Source organism: Perognathus longimembris, chromosome 28 (assembly GCF_023159225.1).
Source record: "Perognathus longimembris pacificus isolate PPM17 chromosome 28, ASM2315922v1, whole genome shotgun sequence".
NCBI lineage: Eukaryota > Metazoa > Chordata > Mammalia > Rodentia > Heteromyidae > Perognathus > Perognathus longimembris.
In genome coordinates this window covers 60,638,301-60,654,923 of record NC_063188.1, presented here as the reverse complement: position 1 = coordinate 60,654,923, position 16,623 = coordinate 60,638,301, and the positions used below count along the sequence as shown (strand labels likewise).

The 16,623-nt window shown below is 39.8% G+C and overlaps 1 protein-coding gene and 1 long non-coding RNA gene across 3 annotated transcripts in view; one reads left to right on the top strand and one right to left on the bottom strand.

The window, feature by feature from the left end:
* Nucleotides 1–9,613, bottom strand: part of LOC125343409 — a 28,058-nt gene extending 18,445 nt beyond the window's left edge. Inside the window, exons 1-2 of the long non-coding RNA XR_007209329.1 lie at nucleotides 9,161–9,613; nucleotides 5,414–5,417 (exon numbers count right to left, since the gene is read on the bottom strand). This is a non-coding gene — a long non-coding RNA (uncharacterized LOC125343409). The remainder of the gene's footprint in view (nucleotides 1–5,413; nucleotides 5,418–9,160) is intronic.
* Nucleotides 1–14,663, top strand: part of Ogt (O-linked N-acetylglucosamine (GlcNAc) transferase) — a 51,608-nt gene extending 36,945 nt beyond the window's left edge. For both annotated transcript variants that reach the window (XM_048335817.1, XM_048335815.1), the window contains exons 19-22: nucleotides 1,431–1,583; nucleotides 7,616–7,868; nucleotides 8,122–8,245; nucleotides 12,456–14,663. In XM_048335817.1, the coding sequence (XP_048191774.1) occupies nucleotides 1,431–1,583; nucleotides 7,616–7,868; nucleotides 8,122–8,245; nucleotides 12,456–12,630 (705 nt within the window). In that variant the 3' untranslated portion in view covers nucleotides 12,631–14,663. The remainder of the gene's footprint in view (nucleotides 1–1,430; nucleotides 1,584–7,615; nucleotides 7,869–8,121; nucleotides 8,246–12,455) is intronic.
* Nucleotides 14,664–16,623: the final 1,960 nt, after the last annotated feature.

Below are 16,623 nucleotides of genomic sequence, written 5' to 3'. Positions count from 1 at the left end.
CTGTACCCCCTCTGTACATCATCTTGTCAGTAAAATTTAATTAATAAAGGAAGTTAAGACTAATTTTGCATATACTAGCTAAGAAGTGGTGATATGTGAGGAGACAGACGTGGGACACGAGACTGGAGGAATCATTGCAGTTTAGTCCTGAAGTTTGATATAGTTTAGAAATGGGTATTTCATTCAAGTAAAGAGCAATCCAGGTGCTGGTGGCAGATGCCTATAATCCTAGCTACTCAAGAGTCCAAGATCTGAGGATTGAGGTTGAAAGCCAGCCTGGACAGGAAAGTCTGTGAGACTCCTATCTCCAAAAAAACACTCAGAAAACCGAAAGTGGCACTGTGGCTCAAGTGGTAGAGCATTAGCCTTGAGCTGAAGAACTCAGGGACAGTGTGCAGGCCCAGAGTTCAAGTGCCAGGACTGATTTTAAAAAAAAGTAAGCAGATTCTTGCTGTTGAGTTAGTAGGGTTTTGTGGGTTTCCTTTGTTTTCTAAATTTGTGATACTGGAGTTTATTAAAACTCAGGGCTTTGAATTTGCTTGGCTTGCTTGATTATTCATGGCAATAGCTCTACTACTTAAGCTACATCGTCAGCCCTGCTTTGTGCTAGTTATTTGGAAGATTGAGTCATGGGTTGGCTTCGAATCATGATCTTCTAGATCTCAGTTTCTTGAACAGTTAGGGTTATACCTATAAGCCATTAGCACCCAGCGTGTGTGTGTGTGTGTGTGTGTGTGTGTGTACGTGTGTGTGTGTACGTGTGTGTACTGATTCTGGGGTTTGAACTTAGGTCCTGGGTGGTGTCCCTGAGCTCCTTTGGCTCAAGGCTAACACTCTACCACTTGAGCCATAGCACTGGTGGTTCATGTTTATAATCTTACTACCCGCCCAGGAGACTGAGATCTGAGGATTGTAGTTCAAAGCTAGCCTGAACAGGAAGTCCATGAGCCTCTGATCTCTAGTTAACCACCAAAAAGCTGAAAGTGGGATTGTGGCTCCAGAAGCTCAGGGACAATGCCCAGGCCTTGAGTTAAAACTCTAGGACCCCCCCCCCCCCCCCCCCGCCCCGCTCAGAATAAAACCAAACCAAAAAAAAACAGCCAAGGAAATGAGCAAAAAACAAAGTGACTCAAGCTGAGCTTCGTGGTTCAGACCTATAATCCCAGCTCTTGAGACCCTGAGAAAGGAAGATTGTGAGTTTGTGGATGGACTAGGCTATACAGCAAGACCCTCTCTCAAAAATTGTGTATGTATAATATATATAAAATATAAGCATAAGTATATGTGTGTATTAGAATTATGATGCTCTGAATTCATGCCCCAGTACTGGGGAAAGAAACTATATCAGACTGTCTTGAGATTATATCAGAGCTATACTCGCAGCCCTTATACTGTCTTTAAATATAATCATACTCTTTTCCTTGTTTTAGATCAATAATAAGGCTGCAACTGGTGAAGAGGTTCCTCGTACCATTATTGTAACCACCCGTTCTCAGTATGGATTGCCAGAAGATGCTATTGTGTACTGTAACTTTAATCAGTTGTATAAAATTGACCCTTCTACATTGCAGATGTGGGCAAATGTGAGTATGTATAAGCTCATTTTTAATTTTCATCTGAAGTTTTACTTTTTTTGTTATTATAAAGGTTATGTACAGAGGGTTTATAGTTATATACATACATCAGGTAATTGAGCATTTTTTTTTCAGAAGAGCATTTTTGAAATTGTTGTAAAGATTATGTTCAGAGGGGTTACAGTTGCATAAGTCAGGTAAATAATAGTACATTTCTTTTTTCAGAACCCCTCCCCTGACTCCCCACCCGCAAATTGTATAGTTCATTTTCAATATTGTGTCTAATGATTACCACTGTTAAACTCATTATTAACAGCTGGTTCCTAATAAAAAAAATTATACCTTGCTGAAGGAGCTTTTTTTTTCTTCAGTATTTCTGACTGAACCTAGGTTCTTGTGCATGCCAGGCAAGTACTCTACCACTGAGTTATATCCCTAGCTCTTTCCTTCCAATATTTAATTTTCACATTAAGCAACTTTCAAAAAGGGCTTGAATACAAGGTCTCTCTTGCTCACATAATTTTTTTGCTCAAGGCCAGTCTCAATCTACAACTTAAGCCACAGCTCCATTTCTGGCTTTTTACTGGTTAATTGGAGATAAGAATCTCATGTACTCTTCTTCCCTGGCTGTCCTCAAGCCTTAATCCTCAGATCTCAGCTTCCTGAGTAGCTAAAATTAAAGATGTGAATTGCTTGGCACCCTGTTTTTTTGTCTTCCTTCCTTCCTTCCTTCCTTCCTTCCTTCCTTCCTTCCTTCCTTCCTTCCTTCCTTCCTTCCTTCCTTCCTTCCTTTTTCTTTCTTTCTCTTTCTCTTTTTCTCTCTTTCTTTTCTTTTCTTTGTCTTTTTTTCTTGTCACAGTAGGGATTGAATTTGGCCTCAGGGATACTTGGCAATGGTTTTACCACTAAACTACATCCCTACTCTCAGGAAATACTGATGTTTTATTGAAAATAGAGCACAGTAATATTACAATTTATAATGATTTCTATAATATTTGTATGAAAATATTCCTTTTGAAACTTTTTTTGTTTGTTTGTTCATTTGTATGAAACAGATTCTCATGTAATCCAGGCTAGCCTAGAACTTGAGGTTCAACTGCCTCAGCTTCCCAGGCACTGGAATCAAAGGAATGTTCAACTATGCTTGGCTAAAAACTGTTAAATATTTTTATTTAATTGTCACAAATTATATCTGATAGCACCTATGAATTGATCAGTGTAGTGGAATGTCTCTACCATGGTATCTGGTGATCTTGCCTGTGTACACAGGGGCCAATATAACAAGGTTTAAGGCACAGCCCATCTGAGTTTTGAATGTGGGGTCAACCTTCCAAAACCTGAACGGATGGGAAGAAAGGCTGTGAGGAATGGCTCTGAGACCATCTCTTCCTTACCTTCCTGTCTCCTCTGTGAGGCTGTCATGGTTCTGAGGAAGTCTGAGGCTTTCTGCCTACCTTATATCCTTAGAAGAGAACTATAGAATATAAAATAACTTCTTGAGGGGTGGTGTGTGTGGTGTGGTGTGTGTGTGTGTGTGTTTTGAACAAGTACAGCAGCTAGTAGCTTTGGGTACTCCTTTCATTGTCCATCAAGGTAGTAAACTAAAAGACTAAAGGCTTGTTGTCTCATTCCCAGTGGGATGGCTCCTATAAAATAATACAAGCCAGCAGCTAGTGGCTTATTCCTGTAATCCTAGCTACGCAGGAGGCTAAGATTTGAGGATTGGAATTTGAAGCCAGCTGGGGCAAGGAAATCTGTGAGACTCTTCAATTAGCCACCAAAAAAAGCCAGAAAGGGAGCTGTGGCTTTGTCCTTGGCCGCAAAAGCTCCGGCACCTTGTTTTTGTTCTGTTTTGTTTTTGCCAGTTCTAGGGCTTGAACTCAGGGCCTGAGCACTATTCCTGGCTTCTTTTTGCTCAAGGCTAGCTAGCATTCTACCACGTGAGCCGCTGTGCCACTTCCGGATTTTTCTATATATATGGGGTGCTGAGGAATCGAACCCAGGGCTTCATGTATATAAGGCAAGCACACTATCACAGGGCCACATTTCCAGCCCTCTAGCTCCTTGTTTTCAAGCAACATTTTCTGTCTAAAGCGAATATTCTGTCTAAAATCAAAGCTCTGCAACTTTTTGTGGAAGGACTAGATGACAAATATTTCCACAATTTGTGGTCAGTTTTCCATTGGCATTATAGAGCGGAAACTCCCTAGACATGATGTAAATGAATAGTAAGTGTAGCTCTGTTCAAGTTTATAAAAACAGAGCCAGATGCTATGACTCAGGCTTGTAATCTTAACTACTTGTGAGGCAGAGATAAGGAGGCTAGCACATTAAGGCTAGCCCAGGCCTCAAAAGTTTACAAGACTCAATTTCCGGCCTGGTGATAACATGCCTGTCATTTAGCTTTTTAGAAAGTGTCAATGGGCCTGCTTGGGCTTATGTGAGACAATTTAAAAAAAGAAAGCTAGCGGAGTATGACTCAATAGTAGAAGTCATGCTACAAAACACACACACACACACACATATGCACGCACGCACACACACACGCCTAAACACTGGCAGCTGGTACTGGGGTTTGAACTTAGGGCCTGGATGCTGTTCTTTAGCCTCCCCCCCGCTTTCTCCCTCAAGGCTGTTGTTCTACCACTTGAGCCACAACTCCAATTCTGGTGTTTTGCTGATTAATTGGAGATTAGAGACTCAAAGAATCCTGCCCAGGCTGGATTTGAACCATAATTCTTAGATCTCAGCCCCTGAGTAGCTAGGATTATAGATTTGAGCCTGTGGCTCCAGGCATTTGACTCATGGGTTGCAGTCTGGGAACCCCTAGTCAAAACTCATAGCAAAAGCTTATTACATTCATTCAAGTATGACATCTTGGACTATTGTAGGGTTAAAAACAGGGAGGAGCCATTTTATACCAATCCCTTTTAGTCAGTTCATCACACCAGTTTGCCAAAGTAGGATATTGGCTAACCATAAGTAACTGTCTCCCTACAAATAAATTTTCATATTTTACCTTTAGGTAATTTAGAGATAAATTTTTTTAGCTAAGTACCAGTGGCTCATGTCTATAATCCTAGCTACTTAGAAGACTGAGATCTTAGGGTCAAAGTTTGAAGCCAGCCTGGGCAGGAAAGTCAGTGAGACTCTTTATCTCTAATAACCACACAAAAAGACCAGAAGTGGAGCTGTTTCTCAAATGGTAGAGTGCTAGCTTAAGTGAAAAATCTCAGGAACAGTACCCAGGACCTAAGTCAAGATCCAGGACCAGCGCCTCCCCTCCCCCCCCCAATCCTTTGGTTGAGTGATTTTTTCCACATAATTTTTTTTGTTTGTATATATGCTTATATCTATTTATTCCCTAATATTTTTGTTTGTTTGCTTGAAGAGACTAGGACAGGAGGAAAGGAAACATGTACATTTAAGATTCCTTAATCACTACTTTCTGAAAAAATTTGAAAGCCACTTGTATGTTTGTGACGAAATTATTTGGCTTCAAAATGAATTGGCATTGGAGTACTTTTAGTGTTTTCATTTAATTCCGTCTGATTATTTTTCATGCTTATACTAAGGCTTGAATTCAGCGCCTGGGCACTGTCCCTTAGGTTTCCTGCTCAAGGCTGGTACTCTTCCATTTGAGCCACAGCTCTACTTCTAGGTTTTCAAGGTTTATTATGGTAGTTAATTGGAGCTAAGAGTCTCACAGACTTCTTTCTTGCCCAGGATAGTTTGTTTTTCAAATTTTTATTATCAAACTGATGTACAGAGAGGTTACAGTTTCATACGTTAGGCATTGGATACATTTCTTGTACTGTTTGTTACCTTGTCCTTCATACCCCCCTCCCTCCTCCCCCTTTCCCTTTCCCCCCCCTGAGGTGTTCAGTTCGCTTACACCAAACAGTTTTACAAGTATTGCTTTTGTAGTTGTTTGCCTTTTTTTTACTCTGTGTCTCTCAATTTTGGTATTCCCTTTCAATTTCCTTCTTCTAATACCAGTATACACAGTTTCCAATATACTCAGATAAGATTACAGAGATAGTGTAGGTACAACCACAGGAAGGTGATAACAAGAACATCATCAATAATAGAAGCTACAGATACACATGGGACGTTGAAAGTAGTTACAACTGTGATATAACAATCGTTTCCATAACATGGAGTTCATTTCACTTAGTATCATCTTATGTGTTCATAAGGGTATAGCTATTGGGCTCTTGTGATGCTCTGCTATGACTTGCCTAAACCTGTACTAATTATTCCCAATAAGGGAGACCATAGTAGAGTCTACATTTCTTTGGGTCTGGCTCACTTCACTTAGTATAATTTTTTCCAAGTCCTTCCATTTCCTTACAAATGGGGCAATGTCATTCTTTCTGATAGAGGCATAAAATTCCATTGTGTATATGTACCACATTTTCCTGATCCATTCGTCTACTGAGGGGCATCTGGGTTGGTTCCAGATTCTCGCTATGACAAATTGTGCTGCGATGAACATTGTTGTGCTGGTGGCATTACTGTGATTTTGTTTGTGGTCTTTTGGATAGATACCCAAAAGTGGGGCTGCTGGGTCATAGGGGAGTTCTATATTTAGCCTTCTGAGGAATCTCCATACTGCTTGCCAGAGTGGCTGAACCAGTTTACATTCCCACCAACAATGAAGGAGGGTTCCCTTTTGGCCACATCCCCTCCAACAATTGTTATTGTTAGTTTTCTTGATATAGGACATTCTTACTGGGGTGAGATGGAATCTCAATGTTGTTTTGATTTGCATTTCTTTTATGGCCAGTGATGTAGAGCACTTTTTCATAAGTCTCTTGGCCATTCTCATTTCCTCATCAGAGAAGTCTCTTTGTAAGTCTTTAGCCCACTTGATGAGGGGGCTATTGGTTCTTTGCGGTTTTGTTTTGGAAGAAGGTAATTTTTTTTAGTTCTGCATATATTTTAGAGATGAGGCCTTTGTCTGTTGAATGGCGGGTAAAGATCTTCTCCCAGTCTGTGGGCTTTCTGTTTATCTTGCAAGCTATGTCCTTTGCCGTGCAGAAGCTATGCAGTTTGTGCCCAGGCTGGTTTTGAACCTAGATCCTCACATCTTACCCTCTTCTAAGATTACAGGCATGAGCTACCTATGCCCAGCTTATTTATTATTAGTATTCCTACTGCTCAATGCAAAGAGTTGATGTTAAGGGCATTACTTTTTGAATTTTTGTGGTCTTTGAATACTACATCTAAGTCAAGAGTTTGCCTAATCTAGCACACTGATGTTTTTGATTTTTGTGCTTGCGACTTACTTTATGGATTAGGCAGTATTCTACTATTAAAGTATACCTACAGGTACACTCTTGCTATTTTCTTAAATAAGTAAAAGCTTTATTAAATACAGATACACCTATATGTTTACATATTGTCTGTGGCTGCTTTCAAGGTATAAAAGAATCAAGCAGTTAATGGCAGTCTACTTAGCCACAAAGCCAAAAATACCTACCTAAGAATTCTTTCTTACCCAAAACTACTGTCTGTATCAATTTTCACAGAATATAGCTACTTCAAATTATGCCTGTTACTAACTTTTGTGTCTTCCAATATCCTCTTTCTTCAAACATGCTCTGTAAATAGCAAAGCAGAAGTATAACTCAGTTGAGAAGGAGAGACTTAGGGTGACACTTGGCTTCTTTCGAACATAGAGTACAGCAATACCTCACCTATCATTGGAGTGTTCGAGACCCCCTGCAATAGGTGAAAATCCGTGAAATAGCAGCGTTATATAGCTGTCTCTCTCTATATCACAGTTCACTTATTCCTATATTCTGTATTTTCACCTATCGTGGGGGTCTCTGTGATGTAACTTGAGATAGGTGAAGGATCACTACCTATTAAAACAAAACCCACGATACAATGAAGCCACAATATGCGAGCCACGGTATAGAATTTGTGGTATAGTGAGGGACGACTGTACAACAGTTTAATTGGAAACCTATGGGAACCTTTGCTGAGAAGGGTAGATAGATGTGCTGTTAATATTCTTATTTCTCCATTTTTAGATCCTGAAACGTGTACCCAATAGTGTGCTATGGCTGTTGCGTTTTCCAGCAGTAGGAGAGCCCAATATTCAGCAGTATGCACAAAACATGGGCCTTCCACAGAACCGTATCATTTTTTCGCCTGTGGCTCCTAAAGAGGAACACGTCAGGAGAGGCCAGCTGGCTGATGTTTGCCTGGACACTCCACTGTGCAATGGACATACCACAGGGATGGATGTTCTCTGGGCAGGAACACCCATGGTCACTATGCCAGGTAGGTTGCTGATAAATCACTAGATTCATATTTGTTTGATTTTTTTTATGAAAAAAATTCCCCTTTGGGTTAGGCAGGGACTTCTAGAACTAACTGAAAGCAAGATGATAGAAAATGAGACTTGCTTCATTCCAAACACTTGGCTCTATTCTCCTCATGTGTATTATATGGACATTTAATATAAATAACATTGATAGATAGCTGTGTGTGGTTCACATTCTCAGATGTAAAGTTGTTATCTTTTGTGTTACAGGAGAGACTCTTGCTTCTAGAGTTGCAGCCTCACAGCTCACTTGCTTAGGTTGTCTTGAGCTTATTGCTAAAAGCAGACAAGAATACGAAGACATAGCTGTGAAACTGGGAACTGATCTAGAATAGTAAGTAAATCTTTCCAAGAACAAATTAAATGTTAAGGTACAGATAACATAGTTTAGTTATTGTAAAATGAAAACATACATTAAGGGTAATAGGTGAGTCGTATGAGCTCTAGAAAAAGAAACTTAAGCTCTTGTAAATGAAGTTAATCACTAGGTTTTACTATGTAGAGGACAAATGACTGAATTTAAAAAAAATTCAGAAAAGTTAAAAGGCAAACGAGGGATTGAATCTTGGTTTCATATGTCAAAGTATTGGTACCCGAAGAACATTTAAGTTTTAAATGTAAGTAAGGAAAGTAAACAAGGAAATAAAAAGACATCTCACTGAAGTGGAAATACAAATGAGTAACAAGGAAAGTTTCAGCTTCTCTTGTAGGAATGACCGTTAAAATAATTATTGAGTTATATCCATAATTTGACTAAAATAAAAAGCTTTTTAATATTTCGATGAGGGAGCATTGAGACACTGGCCCTTTTATACATTGGTGAGTAAATTGATATAATTCTTAAAAGTTTTAAGAACCTTAAAATTGTTAGTACTTTTCCCTAATACTGCCATTTCACGATGGTAGCATAAAACCCTTAATTGTTTTAGCATTAGATGGGTGATGCTTCCATACAATGAAATAGAAAGACCTCATTTGAAAGATAAAGTTGATTATTCTTTCCTTTCACCTCCTGCCTTGTCCTTCCCCTCTCATTTATTTATTTTTTTGAGACAGCCTAGGCTAGTTTGAAACTTATGGTCTTTTTGCTTCTCTGTCCCAAATGTTGGCATTACACAAGTATGCTACCATGCCCAGCTTAAAAAAAGAAATTTCCATTGAGTATTGTGGGGTTTTATTTTCCTGTTTTGAAGTAGCGTGTTATGAGAAATACCCTTAATACTGTCTGAGTTGGAATCCAGTTTCTGACTTTTACAAGTTTTATAAGCTTAGGACAAGTTTATTTCTGTATGTCTCATTTCTTCACTTATAAAACGGAGCTTAATGGAGTAAAAAACAGAGAATGGGAGATTTAAAAAAAAGGATATTCCATGTGAAGTTGTTGATGTATATAATAAGCACTTAGCAAAGTATTTTCGGTTTTCAGAATAATCTAAGCTGGATGTTGGTGGCTTACTTTAGCTACTCAGGAAGCTGTTGTTCCGAGGATCAGGGGGTCAAAGTCAGTTTAGGCATTAAAAGTCTGTTAGATTGCATCTCTAAAAATAACCATTAAAAAGCAAGGCTGGAGGTACGAGTGACTCCTGGTAGAGTACCAGCAGAGCAAACTGAATATGAGGCCCTAAGTTCAAAACTCAGCACTGCCAAAAAATACTCTCTTTTGAACATCATGTACATGTAAGATAAGTGAAAAAAAAATTGTACCAGGGCTGGGGATATGGCCTAGTGGCAAGAGCGCTTGCCTCGTATACATGAAGCCCTGGGTTCGATTCCCCAGCACCACATATACAGAAAATGGCCAGAAGTGGCGCTGTGGCTCAAGTGGCAGAGTGCTAGCCTTGAGCAAAAGGAAGCCAGGGACAGTGCTCAGGCCCTGAGTCCAAGCCCCAGGACTGGCCAAAAAAAAAAAAAATGTACCAGTCTTGAAGCTTGAACTCAGGGCCTGGGCAGCTTTTTTTTTTGTTGTTCTTTTGCTTGAGGCTAGCACTCTACCACTTGAGTCACAGCTCTACTTGTGGCTTTTTGGTGGTTAATTGGAGATAGTCTCATTGGCTTTCCTACTTGTGCTGGCTTCTAACCTTGATCCTCACATCTCAGACTCCTAGGCTTACAGATGTGAGCCACCAGTGCCTAGCGTGTATTTAAATATTTTTACCAGACCTTTGGAACATTCATTCGTATAGAATTTTGCTGTGGAATAAGTTCAGTTTTATAATAAGTGCTCTTCCACTTGCTTTATTATACATTTGTCTGTCTTGTCTTTTTTCCATCATTAAGTATTTCTTTCTTGCTTTTTTTTTCTTTTTGGGTCATGGGGCTTGAACTTGGTCTGGATGTTGTCCCTGAGCTAAGGCTCCACCACTTGGGCCACATCACCAATTTCTGACTTTCTGGGGGTTAATTGGAGATAAGAGTCTCATGGACTTTCCTGCCTGGGCTGGCTTTGAACAGGGATCCTAAGATTTCAGCCTCCTGAGTGTCTAGGATTATAGGAGTGAGCCACCGACACTTGGCTCATTTAGTATTTCTTTTGAAGCAGAATTTATGAACAGTAAAAGACCTGAGCAACCATTCATTGATAACTCAAATTACTATCAAGATATAAAACACTACCAATCCCTCCAGAAAGTTCCTTTGTGCTGCTTCTCAGAGATAACTTCTAGACATTTTTCAAGTGAAAATCAGTTTTTGCCTTCTTAAAACTTTATACAGATGGAACCATGCAGTATATGCTTTAAAAGACGGTTTGTATTCCACCAGTTCATTTCTTTTATTGCTGGATAGTATTTCATTGTATGGATGTATCACTTCTTAACCATTCTCCTGTTAATGTTATATAGCACATAGTCTTTTCTTTGGAAGTTAGCATTAATACGAAAGTGGTTGGGTTGAGGCCCAAAGAGATACACAGCTGCATAGACATTAGTTCTGTCACAGCAAAGATTTTTTCCCCCTAACCTGAGGCTTGAACTTGGGGCATGAACACTGTCCTTGGCTTCTTTTTGCTCAAAGCTAGCACTCCACTACTTGAGCCATAGCACCAGTAACTGTTTATTTCTGTTTATATGGTACTGAGGAATTGAACCCAGGGCTTCATGTATGCTAGACAAGCACCCTACTTGTAAGCCACATTCTCAGCTCAACATTCTTGCTTTTACAATATACAGTGCGTTTCAGCTTCTGAACTAACAATTTTGTATTTGTTACATTCAGAAGGGGAGAGAAGAAAGAAGTTTCCCCCCTCATTTTCCAGAAAGCATTGTTTTCCTCTTATTAGAACCATTTTCATAGTGATACTAGAAGTACTTTTGTGTGCTGAATAAGCAACTCAATTTAGGTACATGTGGAAAATTATGGCAGTAAACATACTGGTTTTTCCATTTTGAGTGTTTTGTTTTGTTAAAATCTTCATAAACTGATGCTTCATTTTTACTTTGAACCTGACCTGTTGTAAATGGTGCTTCAGTGAACATCTTTGAATAGTCTGCATTTCTGTGTGTGTGTGTGTGTGTGTGTGTGTGTGTGTGTGTGTGTGTGTGTCTCTGTCTGTCTGTCTGTCTGTCTGTTTCTCTGTCTCTCTGTCTCTCTCGGTCTGTCTTAGTTCTGGGGCTTGAACTCAGAACCTGGTCACTGTCCTAGACCTTTTTTGCTCAAGACTAATGCCACTGGACCCACAGGTTCACATCTGGCCATTTGGATTTAACTGGAGATGAGATTCTCACAGAATTTCCTGCTCAGTGTGGCTTTGAAACTTGATTTTCAGATCTCAGCCTCCTTACTAGCTAGGATTATAAGCATGATCCACCAGGTACCTAGCTTGTTTATTTCTTTTGAATTGATTGAAAATTATTACTGAAAAGTCAGAAGGTTGTTAACATAGAAGGTTTTTAATATACACTTTATGCAATTTGCATTCTTTTTTTTTTTTTTTGGCCAGTTTTGGGACTTGAACTCAGGGCCCAGTGTTTTCCCTCAGCCTTTTCCCTCATAGTTAGTGCTGTACCATTTTAGCCATATCTCCAGTTCCAGCTTTTTGTTGTTATTGTTTTTTGTGGTGGCCCTGGGGTTTAAACTGAGGATCTCCTGCTTACTAGACGGTGTTGTACTATTGATCTTATGAGCTTTCCTGCCCAGGCTTTGAATTACTGTCCTCAGATGTCAGCCTCCTTTGTAGCAAGGATAACAGGCGTGAGCTGCTGATGCTTGGCAGTAAGCAATTTCCATTCTAATGAGTAGCACATAGGAAGTACTGTTACCAATTATTTTTATTTTGAATTTAGAAATGAAATAAAGTATATTAGCTCTTGGATGTATTTGTTTTGGAAAGAAACTAAATTTCTGTGCAGGGAACTTGATTATAAGTATTAGCATTATGTTAGCTGTGATCATTATGTTTTCAGCATTGAGGTAACAGGCCAGCCAGAAGAGAAGGTAGGGTGAACTTTGTGTGTTTTATTTGCCACAAAGTTGAGTAAGTACTTTTACAGTGTTCTAAGTTTTTTTGATTTATCAGTTGGGTTTTCCTTTTTTATTTTATTACCTAGCCTGAAGAAAATTCGTGGCAAAGTGTGGAAACAGAGAATATCTAGCCCTCTATTCAACACCAAACAATACACAATGGAACTAGAGCGGCTCTACCTGCAGATGTGGGAGCATTATGCAGCTGGCAACAAACCTGACCACATGATTAAACCTGTTGAAGTCACTGAGTCAGCCTAAATAAAGACTGTGCACAGGAGAATCACTCCTATACCTGAGCCTCAACCTTCTGGGGGAAAGGGAACTAGTCAACATACTTTTTACTTATCTGTACAGTATCATGTTGCAGATGGGTGATATATAATGATAATAGAATAGCACAGCCAGACTTGCTTCCTGCATGATAGGGAGAAACACAAGAGATGGGAAACTGCTGTTCCATGAGGAGTCTCTAAAATTTTGCAGCAACCAGGTGGTACATAGGTCTGGAAGGTCTATTCTCCCTTGGTCTTCCATGGGATGGTTTGTGTGGAGGGGAGATAAGAGATTGTCCAGCCATTTTGTGATTCCATGGATTGATCGAGTCTTCTTAATTGTTTTCTTTATGCTTTGTGATATTGGAGCTTTTAAAAATGTTTGGTTTCAAGTATTTTTACTCATGTGAAGTGATTTGATTCTTTCTGAGATAAGGTTTTAAGCTAAAATGTTGCTCCCTGTTTCAGTTTGTGAGCTGATAGATTAACAGGGACTTTGCTGGTGTAGTCTTTTTATAGGTTTTATAAACCACTTGAGCCTATATCAGTCATTTTAGTGTCTGACCTAAATGTTTGGAGCTATCAGTGCTTTGTTGATTTAGATGATGACTCAGATTTTTTTCCACTCTGTCTCCCCGTTTCCTCCCCCTCCCCCCCACGACCCTTCAGAAATTCTCCTGTAATTACTAACAAAACCAAGTCTGAATCAAGATAACCATCAAGATAACCCAGTGTTTCCCTTTAGCACACCATCTGGTGCCAAATGAAACGTTATAGGAGTTACTAATCATGAAGGGCATATTTGTGGTACTGTCATTTATAATACAGATTTTTTTTGGCCTAATTTTGATTTATTTCACCAGTGTTTTACTCTTAACTGGACTGCCCCTTCTATGCTGCTTCCAAAAGTGATATAAGATTTTTTTTTACCTTTCAAAAAAAATTTTTTTTAAAGTGAGTCCTGTTCTTCCTATTTCTTTCAGCAGAAATGAAACCCCAGGTAAGTATAAGTATTCAAATATTTGATTAGTAAGTTGCAGTTACCTCCAATACATTAAGTAATGTTTATTGGAAAGATTATTATAAGATTTCTGAAGGACCATCAGTGTATACAAGTGATTATTTTTCAGACTTTGTTAGCATAGTATATAGTAACTGTCTCTGGGCTTAATCTTGAAGTCTGTACGGATACAGCCTCAGTAGTAATAAATTGTACTTGGTTTGGAGTACAAATTAGACTTTAGCCCTCCTAGAACTTGACCTTCTTGGTGTTAAAAACCATAGGAATAAAGTTATTGAATTTCAAGAATAGATTGAGGGCTTGAGTCTTAAACAAGCCAACATATGAATATATGTTTTGTCTTGCTGTACTGCACTTATGCTATCCAGTCACAGATCATTTTTGTCTGCTACTAGTGTTCTAGAGGTGCGCTGAGGCAGTGCACCTATTCTGTAGTTGCAGCTGTTGCCTGAATGTATCCTATTTTACAAATTATTGAATAAGAACTTGAATTTCTGAAAGATTCTTATTGCTATCCAAAATCTCAGCAAGGAATTAATGAACTGTGTACCTTTTAATAATGTAGATCAAGAAATGTCAGAAGGGATTTAATTTATTTTTTATCTGAAATACCAGTGAAAGGTGTCAGCATGGTTACAGATAACTGAAATTCACTCAGTGTGGAATAGGATAATATACTTTCAATGCCCTCAAGGCTGTGACCTTACAGCTACTTTACATAGCACATCATTCCTACTACAGGGATGAACTTTTCTCCTGGCACGAAAAGTAGCTGTTCTGGTCAAAGCTTTTCTTATTGTAACAGGCTTTTATTTCCAGGTAACATGTCTGTGGAAGACTTAATACTGAATAGAGATATAGATATTACTGGAAAATAATTGTTTTTTTTTCTATTATACTCTGCTTTATCAGAAAAGTAAAGCATTTAAATTGTGCTACAGAAATTCAGATGTTGTCTTGTGATCTTTAAAAAAAAAAATAAAGGAATGATTTCCCCTTAATGTGGCTGATGTATTTTGTGTCCTCTTATATTGAGTTAGATAGAAGAATAGAATCATCTAATAATAAAGGATTTTTTTCTTCGTAAAGTGGCCTATTTTCTTGGCTGTTGGGGCAAAACTATTTTCCATCTTGTTTTCTTTTTCTTTCTTTCTTTTTTTTTTTTTTTTGGCCAGTCCTGGGCCTTGGACTCAGGGCCTGAGCACTGTCCCTGGCTTCTTCCTGCTCAATGTTAGCACTCTGCCACCTGAGCCACAGCGCCCCTTCTGGCCGTTTTCCATATATGTGGTGCTGGGGAATCGAACCGAGAGCTTCATGTGTAGGAGGCAAGCACTCTTGCTACTAGGCCATATTCCCAGCCCCCCATCTTGTTTTCTATTGTGGCTGGACCCAGGCACAAGCATGAGAAAAGTTTTTTTTTTTTTTTTTGGACAAGCTCTGGCTGTATAGCCCAGGCTGACCACCACCTTTTTCTTTTTGCTTTTCCTGGGGCTTGAACTCAGGTCCTGAGCCCTGTGCCTGAGCCTCTCTGTACATTCTCAGCCTAAGGAAAAAAAAATTAATTGTCAGAGCTGGGTGAAGGGTTGCACACCTATAAACCAAGCTCTTGGAAGGCTGAAGCAAGAAAATTGACAAGTCCACCCTAGGGTAAATATGAAGGCCCTGTCTTAACCCAAACCAAGCCACACCAAACACAAACAAAAATACAGTCAAGTGTGCTTTTTTTTTTTTTTTTTTGCCAGTCCTGGGCCTGGGCACACTGTCCTTGGGCTTCCTTTTGCTCAAGGCTAGCACTCTACCACTTGAGCCACAGCGCCACTTCAGGATTTTTCTGTTAATGTGGTGCTGAGGAATTGACCCCAGGGGCAAGCACCACCACTAATCCATATTCCCATCCCGGCTTTTTTTTCTTTCTTTTTGACGCCCTCCTCCCCCCAAGGCTAGTGGCTCTACCACTTTGAGCCACAGCACCACTTCCCTCAAACTCTTGATCCTTTTGTCTTAGCTTCCCATTTGCTGAGATGACAAGTATTTGCCACCATACTTGGCTGCTAGGATCTCAATGGACTAGAGATTTGAACATAATTCCAGTTTTCTGAGATTTGATAGGTCAACATTTGCTTTCAGTAATATTTTGGGTAATTCCCAACTTCTAAATGCCCTACAAGTAGCCTTAATGTAGATTTTTTTTTTTTTTTTTGCCAGTCCTGGGCCTTGTACTCAGGGCCTGAGCGCTGTCCCTGGCTTCTTCCCGCTCAAGGCTAGCACTCTGCCACATGAGCCACGGCGCCCCTTCTGGCCGTTTTCCATACATGTGGTGCTGGGGAATCGAAAGGAGAGCTTCATGTGTAGGAGGCAAGCACTCTTGCCACTAGGCCATATTTCCAGCCCCGCCTTAATGTAGATTAGTGGTTCTATGTGTGTATGTGTCTGTGTGTGTCTGTGAGAGAGAGAGAGTGAGAGAAAGAGACAGGGAAGGAGGGAGGGAGAATCCTGGCCTTTGAACTCATGACTCAGGTACTGTTCCCAGTGTTTTGCAACCCGCCCTGCCCCCCCTTCCCCCCCAAGGCTGGGGCTCTACCAATTGAACCACAGCTCCACTTCCTGCTTTTTGGTGATTAATTGAAGATAGGACTCACAGACTTATGCTTGGGCTGGCTTCGAACTGGGACCCTCAGATCTCAGTTTCTTGAGTAGTTTAAAGATTATAGATATGAGCCACTGGTGCCTGACAAGTGTTGCTACAAGTAATTACATAAAACACTTGGCAATCCCTGGCACAAAAGTTATCTAATGCAGGGAAGTTTTGTCTTCTGCTAACCAAACGCTTAAGTTATGAACCATGGACATCTGTCAGAGAAGAGTTTAAAAAGCATTTGCAGGCTGGGAATGTGGCTTAGAGGTAGAGTGCTTGCCTAGCATGTATGAAGCTCTGGATTCCTTTTCTCAGCACCACAT